At 43.8% G+C, this 12,563-nt stretch overlaps 1 protein-coding gene across 2 annotated transcripts in view; it reads right to left on the reverse strand.

Annotated features, from left to right (window-relative positions):
• Positions 1-12,563, reverse strand: part of LOC120985861 (glycine amidinotransferase, mitochondrial-like) — an 85,971-nt gene that overhangs the window by 24,942 nt on the left and 48,466 nt on the right. For both annotated transcript variants that reach the window (XM_040414055.1, XM_040414054.1), the window contains 4 exons: positions 11,191-11,386; positions 6,106-6,296; positions 3,174-3,311; positions 2,623-2,787 (listed from right to left, as the gene is read on the reverse strand). In XM_040414055.1, the coding sequence (XP_040269989.1) occupies positions 2,623-2,787; positions 3,174-3,311; positions 6,106-6,296; positions 11,191-11,386 (690 nt within the window). The remainder of the gene's footprint in view (positions 1-2,622; positions 2,788-3,173; positions 3,312-6,105; positions 6,297-11,190; positions 11,387-12,563) is intronic.

Genomic DNA, 12,563 nt, shown 5'->3' on the forward strand with positions numbered 1-12,563 from the left:
CGCAGCCCTCTGCGCAAGTGTGTGACGAGATAGGTCTTGTAACAATTGTAGGGAGGATCCCTCATAGGACAGAGGTGATGACTGACGTGCATTGTTCGAGATCCGTTCCTTAAGAGCATAAAAGTGTATTCTGCAGATAACATCTCTTGGCCTGGAGCTATCTGGATTGGGAGGTCTGAGAGCTCTCTGTGCCCTGTCAATTTCAACATGAGTGCCTGGCGGCTGTCCCAGAATTTTGTTGAACAGTCCAACAACAGTGGGCATGAGATCAGGTGTTGCAACAGATTCAGGGAGGCCGCGGATTCGCACATTGTTACGTCGGTTGCGGTTTTCAATATCATCTAAGTGGTAATGAAGTGCATTGAGTTGTTCGCTTTGGGACTGAACCGCGTCTTGGAGAGAGGAAACTGTGGCTGACAGGGCCTCGTGCTCATGAACCGCTGAATCAATTCTGGAATCCATTACTTTCATGTCAGAGCGAATCTGAGAAAATTCCTGACGGCATTCTTGCAGTATGTTAGTGGCAAAAACAGATAGGTCCTCCTTAGAGGGTAGTGTGCTAATAAGAGTGCGCAAGTCCGCCATCGATGGAGGTCTGGCGTCCTCACTATGTAGGATCGCCGAAGCTGATGGTGGCACGCCCAAAAGAGGGGGGGATGCAGCATGTGAAGCAGGCCTGACACTGGCCAAGGGACTGATTGTGGTCGCCTGCTCCCCCAAATGCTGATGGAGGGGACTGTCCCAGGAGGATCCGGAAGACCAGTGGGGTGAGGCGGCCAAGGAGCATGCTGGAGAGCGAGAGGGAAGGCGAAATGGGTCCAAAACCATTTGATGGTTAACCTCCAGGGTTGGAGGAGTAACAGATAGCTGTTGCACTGGTCCATTGTGTTGCCCCAGGGCAAAAAGGGACATAGCGGTCGGTGACACTGCTGCCGCGGGGTCCATTCTGCCATGAGGGGTCTCAATAGGGGCTGACAGGGGCCCATGTGGCCAGAAAGAAGGTGCTGAAGGTCTCAGGCCCTGCCCACATAGGGGGTCATCGGGACACAATTCCCGGCCCACATCAGGGGGCAGTGGTAGGGGGGCCGCCGGCTGCAATTGGGGCCCCTTAGCCGGCTCTCGGTCTCCAGCAGGAGGCTCCGATCCATTGACTCGGGTAGAGGGAGGAGAGGGCGCCTGAGTCACCATGAGCGGGCGGGGAGACGGCTCCCGGGACCGCTGGCGGCAAGAGGACCGGGTCGGGCTTTCCAGAGGGTCCGGGCGCGCATGTTGTGAGTGAAGGAGCGGCGCGTCGGCGCCATCTTGCAGGCCCGTGCGGCGCTCCTGGCAGGCTAGAGACGAAGCGGCCGAGTGTCTGGCGAAGAGGAGAGGTAAGTCACCTTGGGATGAGGCCAGGGGAGCCGATGGACGGGCTCTACCCTTTTTGACCGATTTCCCCATCAGGATGGCTGCGGATTACTGCAGGAGTGTGGCGGAGCTCTCAGTGAGCGCGTCTTCACTCTTCCATGGCTGGCCACGCCCCCCGAAAAATGTTCTTTTAACAAGCAGAAATTTTCTCTGACACAGCAGACAAAACTACAGTTTACTATTCCTCTCCCTTTTACCTGCTGTGCAGAGAAAAAAATCAGTTGAATCCTTCCAAGCTCGCCATCTGTTGTAGAAAATATTAATAGTTGTAATCCGCTCGCATCAAAGTTTGTGTAAGGAAAAAGGTGAAACTCTCTTCCCTCAGGCCCAGTCAGAGATAGACCCAGGTGTTCCCATCTTGATTGAAAATTCTGAGCAACTCCTCCGCCCTGCTCAGTCTGCTCACCTTTATTTACTAACAAAAGGTGTAAAAAAGGGGCTGGCCCAAGACAAGGATACAGGAAGTGATAACATGCAGGAAGTGATGTCAAAGGACAGGGCGGGGCAATCAATGTGGCTGGGCAGACAATGCACACGCCCCATCCCTGTATAAGGAAGGATGAGTCATGTCCATTGTCTGATCAGCCAGGTGGCCGCCCACCCCCCATCACTGTCAGCATGGATCTCATTCAATACTGCTCAAAGGTGATCAGTATCTAATAAAGATCATTCTACTGGTTCCTATAGGTTTGAAATTATCTGTGAGACATTGCTACGGCTATTGTCAGTATACGGTACTAGTATACCGACAAGGCAGATATGCATGTCTTAAAAGCAGATATGTCTCCAAGCCCATGAGAAGGTTTTCATACTGATGGTTTTACCACTGGTCCCGATTCAGCCAAAGTACCCTCTGCTAGAGCGCTCTCTGGCTAAATCAGACACAGGGAGACAGATGACAATCTATAAAAACACACCCACTTCCTAAAGTAAAATGTCCGCATAATAAAATGTCCACAACAATAGATAGATAGATAGATAGATAGATATGAGATAGATAGATATTAGATAGATAGAAAGATAGATATGAGATAGATAGATATGAGATAGATAGATAGATAGATAGATAGATAGATAGATAGATAGATAGATAGATAGATAGATAGATAGGAGATAGATATGAGATAGATAGATAGATAGATATTAGATAGATAGATAGATAGATTGATAGATAGATAGATAGATAGATATGAGATAGATGGATAGATAGATTACTTGATGGCAGGGGCGATCTGGGTTAGAGAGCACAAGTCCTGGTCCAATGATATTGAAGGTTCCATCAATATGCATAGGATTGGGGTCCTTAAACGAGATGACATGCACTTTGTACTCGGGTGCCAGATGTCTGCTCATCCATTCAATTCCAAGATAGTTTGTCACCTATTAAAACAAACAACAAGATGAAATTGCAGCTAACATCAAAAGAAGCAAATCGGTTCCTGGGTGACAGTCAATTATCCATCTGACCTGTAGAGATGTATCAATGACTAATGAAAAGTGTTCCAATTCGCCTAAAAATATGTGTATACGACTCTGAGGCGTTCTAGTCTCTAGCTTTTTTTTTTAAGTATATCATTTGATGTCATTAATAATTTCGTGGAACCTACATTACGGTATTTAAAGTGCCATCAGAGGATATCACAAGAACTATGAGCAGTTAGGACCCTCTGTACGTCCCAGCCCTCCAGAACTGTAGTAACCTCCACTTTTATTACAGCGCCAGAGGGCTCCCTAGAGGCAGACCATGTGGCTGCTATGGACCTTACCTGGCTTCTCTGTGCAAATATATCTCTTCCAGCTCTCATGAAGTCAGCAGCATCAAAACAGGGCTCAAACTCTGTAGTAACAAATTTCCCTTGAGCAGCGAGCTTCTGTCTGTCCTCTACAGTACGAATAGGGTATTTCTAAAATAAAGACAGTGAAATAGTAAGTTACGTTCCTAACCCTGTGAACCACATGTGCCGCCCTGCGATGCTGGAATGTGTATTGCTTGCTCTTATAGTTATTGCTCAGGTGGGCAGAGGTCACTCGTATTACCATAAGGCATAGCATGGCGGTATAGTCATGTCTGCTGCTCCTGAAACAAATTCAGCAATCGCTCGCTGTCCTATTTAATCCCTGCTATGTAAGCATTGCTATATCACAATAGATGCAGCAGAGCTGAGATTGTCATGTAGCACATTAGAAAATGTTATGCAGTAAACCCATAGCTAAGCCTATTGCATTATCATCATGCCTCAAGAGTTTAATAGCAAATTCAGCCCTGCTCTATTTGCCTATGTGTTGCGCACAGATGTCAATTACTGGTTTATTTTGTACTATATGTGATTATTTTTTACAGATTAATATGATACAATAACAATGTACAGTAGTGGTAAATCCTGTACATAAAGAAGGAGAGGGATGGTCTCCAGGCTGTATGGGTGCCCAGATTATTCTCATATATTGTGTGTCTGAACAGTGTCGGACTCTTCTTTGACCTCTGAAAGTGACTTTATGTTTGGAGCAAGATAAAATCCAGGAAACTGCATTAGGTCATGCTGATGTCATAATGTGTGGGAACTGCAGCTTATTGCACAGCAGCCCCCTCTAGTGGACAGAAGATGCCTGCTTACTCTTCTTTCTGAAACATGTGGCAGTGCTGGTGTGGGAACCACTTGATGCATCTTTACTAGACTGTTATTTGTCTTCATTTATATAAGCAGCGATGACATCAGATGAATATATATATATATATATATAGAGCCTCATGAACTCAGCAATGGACATTGCAATGTATTAAATAGTTATAAGTTTGATGCAAAATATTATATTTATGTTTCTGTTAATAAAGCAGAATAATAAGAAATTGAATTGCTATGATACAATAAATATTCTGCAGACATTTGTGTAAATTTTATTAAAGCCGAGTCACCTCAAGATAAATCATGTTAGTGATGTCATCGATATAGATGGATAGATAGATAGATATGAGATAGATAGATATGAGATAGATAGATCGATTAGATAGATATTAGATAGATAGATAGATAGATAGATAGATATGAGATAGATAGATAGATATGAGATAGATAGATAAATAGATAGATAGATAGATAGATAGATAGATAGATAGATATGAGAAAGATAGATAGATAGATAGATAGATATGAGATAGATATGAGATAGATAGATAGATATAGATAAATATTAGATAGATAGATATTAGATAGATAGATAGATATTAGATAGATAGATATAAGATATATAGATACATAGATATGAAATAGATAGATAGATAGATAGATAGATAGATAGATAGATAGATAGATAAATGGATGGATAGATAGATAGATATAAGATAGATAGATAGATAGATAGATGCTGTATACGGATGTATAGATAGATAGAAGATAAACAGATAGATATTGATGATAGACGGATGGACTAATATAGATAGACAAAACAATCGCTCTCAAGGTAGATATGAGATAGATAGATAGATGCTGTATACGGATGTATAGATAGATAGATAGATGCTGTATACGGATGTATAGATAGATAGATAGATAGATAGATGCTGCATACGGATGTATAGATAGATAGATATATAGATAGATAGATAGATAGATGCTGTATACGGATGTATAGATAGATAGATATATAGATAGATAGATAGATGCTGTATACAGATGTATAGATAGATAGATGCTGTATACGGATGTATAGATAGATAGATAGATGCTGTATACGGATGTATAGATAGATAGATAGATGCTGTATACGGATGTATAGATAGATAGATAGATAGATAGATGCTGTATACGGATGTATAGATAGATAGATAGATGCTGTATACGGATATATAGATAGATAGATAGATGCTGTATACGGATGTATAGATAGATAGATAGATAGATGCTGTATACGGATGTATAGATAGATAGATAGATAGATAGATAGATGCTGTATACGGATGGATAGATAGATAGATAGATGCTGTATACGGATGTATAGATAGATAGATGCTGTATACGGATGTATAGATAGATAAATAGATGCTGTATACGGATGTATAGATAGATAGATAGATAGATAGATAGATGCTGTATACGGATGTATAGATAGATAGATGCTGTATACGGATGTATAGATAGATAGATAGATGCTGTATACGGATGTATAGATAGATAGATAGATGCTGTATACGGATGTATAGATAGATAGATAGATAGATGCTGTATATGGATGTATAGATAGATAGATGCTGTATACGGATGTATAGATAGATTACTTGCTCCTTGCTATAGTTACATGTTTTCTACTTCTAACCCAAGTTCCTTTTCTTCCATTGGTTAATATAAAACAATGGTAGGTGAAATGTTGGGGACATGGATTACGGATGCAGACAGACACAGGAGACACATAGGACACACACAAGATATGATGGTTCAGCACACACGTAACACACCTGCCATTATTGAGAGGAGTCAGGGCCCCCCAAGGAGCCTCAGCCTCTTGAGCACCTTCTAGTGACTGGGGACTGCCAGCATCTCCTCTCCTTTAGCCCAGTTGGCAGTCCTGCCACCAATGATATAGGAAAGAAAGTACCAATGGGAGAGAAAAGGCTGGAAAACGCAGCACATTAGCCATTTTCCGTGGCTAAGAGTTTTAGAAAAAACATAAAAAGGCTAAAAGAAGGAAAGATATAAATGTTACCTGGTCATAGAGCTCATCCGCCATTGTTGGCTTAGGGGCAGTGGTCCATTTTGCCCCCCGACGGAAATAATCTTTAATTAGAGGGCGGTAGGCCCTATATTCAAAGAAGCGGGATCTCCATGCCATAGGGGCTTCAATGATCTCATTACCAACAACCAGCAGGATGTCTCTAGGCATAGCAGCATACAGACCTGCAAATACCACAAAGCAAAAATAAAATTGATGAGAAACGATATCCATCTAATCCATCCTGACCTCATATGTAGGTGTTTAAAGTGGGTTCAATTGTCAGAGAGAAGCAGATGTTCTACTATTCAGATATACTGTCTGTACTTATCTGTGTCAATGTGTATAGAGACAAGCCCTATTGTCAATTTCTTCATGCATTTCCAGGAGGATCAACAGAGGAACAGCACAGCGCAGAGAAGAAAAGATGCTACAGCATTGTTATTTCATGGTAAATACAACCGACCTGAGACTCAAAGTAAGAAAGCCAACTGTCCCAAATTTGTCTCGACTATGTAATTATCTCCTGAACAATGGGGGGTCAACTATTTAGACCCCCATGACCCTTAGTTTGGTGGATGGGGCTGTTTCCAGTTCTCTGCTCTGTAGCTTCGATCTCCAGACTGGTGGAGGTCCTGGAGCTCAGATCCCCAATGATCATAATGTTATAGCGATATGCCAGAAGAAGGTTAAATAATGGGAATAACCAGATTTACATGAGACTCAGAAAAGCCCTTTAAGAATTCCTTGTGAGGTCCAGTATTACTGCCTCGCCAGCTCTCTTCTTACAGTGTGTGCCCCGTCACGTGGCACAGGGCTGGTTCATCTTTTAACCAAAGTTACATCATTTAGCAGAAATTCCTTCAGTGGTTAGTGCAAACCCACGCAGAATGCAGAACTGGTGATTATGGTTGAAAGCCATTTACTGTCATGACTACGGGCGCTGGCATGAGGCTCCATCAACAACGCGTGGAGTCATGAGCTCTGAGGACTGCTTAATGAATGCCCTTTTCATCTGGCTGCTTGTGGTAAGTGCCCCTCACTGTTCTCTGCCACCTCAACAAGATGTGACCAATGTGCCCTCAGACCTTCACAGGCTTATAAAGGAATATAAAACATGAGCCCGGCTTATATCATTAAATCCAATGAAATAAAAAAGTCACCAGTACAAACATTTAGTAAAGTATTACAGGGACTTCATTCAAACACTTATCGCCCGCTGTGGATTTTCCCATAGATCAGTCATTTTTTTTTTTAAAGCTGACCTCTTCCCAGCCAGCAACAGATTACATGGAGCAAAGTCCAGATCGGGTCCCTCATTAAACTGGGACAAATCAGTGTCCATTACGCTCTCTTCACATCTAAGGTCTCATTCACATGACTGTATGAATGGGTCCACATCCGTTCCGCAATCTTGCCATTCATTTCAATGGGGCTGCAAAAGCTGCGGACAGTACACCGTGTGCTATCCGCATCCATAGTTCCATTCCGCGGCCCCGCAAAAAATATAGGACATGTCCAATTCTGGTCCGCAATTGTGGACAAGAATAGGCATTTCTATAATGGGCCTCCTGTTCCATTCTGCAAATTGCAGAACACACACGGGTGGCATCCGTGTTTTGCGGATCTAAGGCTGAGTTCACACTTCAGTTATTTGATCAGTTATTGTCGTCAGTGATTGTGAGCCAAAACCTGTAGTGAAGCCTACACAGAGATCATGTATAAGGGTAAGATCTGCACCTGTTCTGTGTTTTCAACCCGCACCTGGTTTTGGCGGAGGATCACTGATCGAAATAACTGACCAAATAACTGAAGTGTGATTTCCATTCTTCATCTCCATCATATCCCCAGAAGAAGCTCATTCTGAAATGTGTGTGTCGGGGATGGGGGTCGACTTGGTCTGTATAGTTGTCAGTTTACATGATGTATCCTCTTGTTATTTTGTGGGAACATTGGGGAGATATATCAATGTGACTGCTCCTGGAAAGTGTCTTGATGTGCACCAGAACTGGTAGCTGCGCCAAATATGTGAAGTGTATTTGCCACAGTTGTGTTTCATTTATGACATGCTAGACACAAGCTTTTTTTTTTTAAAGAGCATCTATTCTTATGACTATGCTATGTCTTTCCAATATTATTCCCTCTAGTGATAAATGTATTGCTAGCAGTTTGCCATGAAGGTCCAGATGGGTGTTACCAGTTGGGGTGTTTCCCTGCACATTCTGATATTATCCAATCAATGCCAGTGACAGGTGTGTGGGGGGACACACCCTACTGGTAACACCCATCTGGACCTTCATTGCAGACCGCTAGCAATTAATTTATAACTTCTAGAAGGAATTGCACAACATACAGGTATAGGAATGGATGCTCCAGAATTGTTATTACATGGTGAATGCAAGTAGTTACTATAACTGACATGTCAGGAGGCGTAACTGGTCCTCTTTAAGACAACTTTTGCACCAATTTTTTGTCTAATTCTATTTTCTACCTAGTTTTGTCGTAGTCTTAGAGAGATTTTGGAGCATCTTATTGACAAAACCTATATGAGCTTCAAAGTGGTATAAAAAGTTATGCAACATTCTGAAAGCATAAGGCCCCATGACACATTGTGTCTTATGTAGTAATATTTGAGGCGCAATGGGGAGATTTATCAAAACTGGTGTAAAGTAGAACTGGCTTAGGTGCCCATAGCAACCAATCAGATTCCACCTTTCATTTATCACAGCTCCTTTGGAAAATGAAAGGTGGAACCTGATTGGTTGCTATGGGCAACTAGGCCAGTTTTCCTTTACACCAGTTTTGATAAATCTCCCCCAATATGCTTCGTCTTTCCAACAGACTGCTTTAAGATCAAATCACACTTTTAGACACAATTAAAAATCCTGGTCATAAGTTTGACACAAAATAAAAATGGCGCAGGCACAAAATTCTGGCGCAAAATAAACCATTCCCAATGTGGTGGTATGGTGATGTTTACCTGTGTACTGGTATACTACAGTATATGGTTGATACATTGGCTGGATTCATGTTTATTGCAGTCTACTGAATGTGAGATCGGTACCCAGTTTGTGTGTGCGCTAGACATCTTTTTTTTTTTTACATCTGCTAGTTGATGGCATATTTTTTGTGTCCTGTATGATATATGGTGCGATAGGCAATGCCATCTCTGTCATAGGAGCAGCACAACGAAAATCATGGAAGTGCTGAATGTGGCACAGAGCCCACTGACTTTAGGGGCACAGCCACACAGTAGAAATTCCACAGTGTATCTACCGAAAATCTGCAGCGGCAAAATCAGCACAAAATAGAGCAGATTTTGGCGTGGAATAACGGCATAGAAATGTTGCGAATTTGCCACAGATTTCACCCTCCGTATTGCAAAGGGTGAAACCCACAGCAGAAATCCGCAATCACAGTTGACATGCTGCAGACTTAAAATCCATGCCACATGTCAAGTAACTACATCGTGTGGAAGAGATATGAAAATCTCATCCACTTTGCTGCTACTCAGTGGCGTGCCTACGTTGTTTGGCACCCAGTGCGGGTCTTTTCTCTGGCAACCCCCCCCCCCCCCCCAATACTTAAAAAAAAATTGTACCCCCTCACAGTAGTATTGCCCTCATTGTGCCCTCATATACAGATCTGTGCTCCCTCACAGTAGTTATGCCCACATTGTGCTCCCTAACAGTCGTTATGCCCACATTGTGCCCCCTTAAAGTACTTATCCCTTCATTGTGCCCCCTCACAGTGGTTATGCCCTCTCTGTGCCCCTTTCACAGAAGTAATGCCCTATCTGTGCCCCTTCACAGTTGTAATGCCCTCTCTGTGCCCCCCTCACAGTAATAATCCCCATTGTGCCTCCTTCACAGTAATAATGCCCCTTAATAGTAGTAATGCCCATTGTCTCCCTTCACAGTAATAATGCCCATTGTGCCCCCTTAATAGTAATAATGCCCATTGTGCCTCCTTCACAGTAATAATGCCCATTGTGCCCCCTTCACAGTAATAATGCTCCTTAATAGTAATAATGCCTATTGTACCCCCTTAATTGTAATAATGCCCATTGTGCCCCCTTAATAGTAATAATGCCCATTGTGCCCCTTCACAGTAATAATGCCCATTGTGCCCCTTTACAGTAATAATGCCCATTGTGCCCCCTTCACAGTAATAATGCCCCTTAATAGTAGTAATGCCCATTGTCCCCCTTCACAGTAATAATGCCTATTGTGCCCCCTTCACAGTAATAATGCCCTCTGTGTCCCCTCCATAGTAGAAATCCCCATTGTGCCCCTTAATAGTAGTAATGCCCTGTGCTAGTAATGCCAATTATGCCCCCTTCACAGTAATATTGCCCTCTGTGCCCTCTTCATAGTAGTAATGCCCTCTGTGCACTGTGCCCCCTCCATAGTAGAAATGCCCACTGTGCCCCATTCACATTAGCAATGCCCATTGTGCCCCCTTCAGAGAAGAAATGCCCATTGTGCCCCCACCAGAGTAGAAATGCCCATTGTGCCCCCACCAGAGTATAAAAAATGCCCATTGTGTCCCCTCCAGAGTAGAAATGCCCATTGTGCCCCTTTTACATTAGCAATGACCATTGTGCCCCCTCACAGTACCTACTCACCTTGTCCCGTTCCTAAAGCTCACATACCTCTCCTCCCTGCAGGCACAGATCGCTCTGCAGCACTGTGTGGGCGGAGCTTATGCAGATCCCCGAGCTGCAGGCTCCACCCACACAGGCTGGCAGAGCGATCCATGTCTGCAGGCTGAATGGTGGAGCAGAGAGAAGTCTTCCTGCTTTACCATTTAGAGCGCCGCTGGCCTGAAGAAGGGGAGGAGCGCGGGGAGCTGCGGTGAGTGACAGGACCCAGCTCCCTGCGCCACTGCTGCTACTGTAAATGATGCAGATTTTGTACATTCAGTATGTGAGGCTGCACTCCAATAAGATCCCTCAGCTTTCCATGATGGGGTCCAGCATTTTACAGAAAACAATTGCTCAGCATGTCTATCTATGTAATATTGATTGCTCCGTACACAAGAGAGGTTCTTCTCATCCGATACTAGGTAATAACCTACCTGTAGATTCAAAATCAGGAGTTTTGTATTGAACTGACCAATCGATCAGTTCAGGCCTCTGTACAATAACACCTTCATGACGTAAAATATTGCACATTTCCTCAATTTCTGCAATGGCTTTCTTCACATGTTCCTGAGGGAATCTATTGCCTCCATGCTTCTGGTAGAAAGGCCAGTACTTTTCATAGGTGTTTGCCTACACGGAGAGATGGGAAACTGCATTAACCAAACGGATGCATCTAGTGTAAGGTTCATCATATTACTTCGTCTACTAGCGTCTACAAATCTGACAACACGACACGTTAGAGACAACTGCCACCATCATCTATGCCTCCACCATATCCTACATAACCCACCAAGTACAGACTATTTTAAGGACCAGATGCAATATAAGATGTCTTAGACAGCTGCCTCCGAGTCCTAACCTCAGTTAATGGCTTTGCAAGATCAAAATTGTCAATGGAGCTGATGACTGTACTTCAATGGGGCTTATCCAATACATCTGTATTGTACCGCATTGACTATCAGTGAATTACATAGTGTAATACCTGGGGCTGGGCCTTATAGGCCTCCGTACATGCCGAGCCCCAAGGCCATTGAATGGCTTGGGGCTGACATGGCAACCATCAGGTCCCCGCCACCGCAGCGCGGGGACCGATGGATGAGGAGAGGAAGCGCAAACCTCTCATATGCCGCTGTCAGAGCTGACAGCGGCATATTAGGGGTTAATCGACATGCATCGGCGTTATCATCGATGCTGGTGGATGCAGCAGGGATCCGGCTGTCAGTAACAGATGGATCCCTGCCGCTGATCACGGCACCGCATGTGGGAAAAGAGAAGGACCGCAGGATGAGGCCATTTAGGACAAGCATTCTCATCCTGGGTCCTTAAGGGGTTAAAGGGGCCTCTATGCTATGGTGAACACTGCAGCGTCTTCTTCAGGCTATGGTCTTTCTGCAGCTCAGTCCTATTCAAGTGAATGGGGCTGAGCTGCAATGCCAAGCACAGCCACTATACCATGTACGGCACTGACCCTGGTACACAAGGAGAGGCTGTAGGCTTCTTCAAACAGCTGATTGACAGGGAGGCCCAGAAGCTAGATCCCACTGATTTGTTATTGATGACCTTTTGTAAGGGTAGGTCATCAATACATAAAGGGGTTGTCTGGGTTCATGCAGTATTTTGCTTATAGGCAGCTTTGTATTTGCAGACTACATATAAGGGTCCATTCACACGTCCGCATATTAGGTCCACATCCGTTCCGCAATTTTGCGGAACAGGTGCGGACCCATTCATTTTCAATGGGGCAGGAATGTGCTGTCCGCATCTGCATTTGCGGATCCGCACTTCGGTTACGCAAAAAAATAGAACA

The sequence above is a fragment of the Bufo bufo genome, chromosome 1 (assembly GCF_905171765.1).
Source record: "Bufo bufo chromosome 1, aBufBuf1.1, whole genome shotgun sequence".
Taxonomy (NCBI): Eukaryota; Metazoa; Chordata; class Amphibia; order Anura; family Bufonidae; genus Bufo; species Bufo bufo.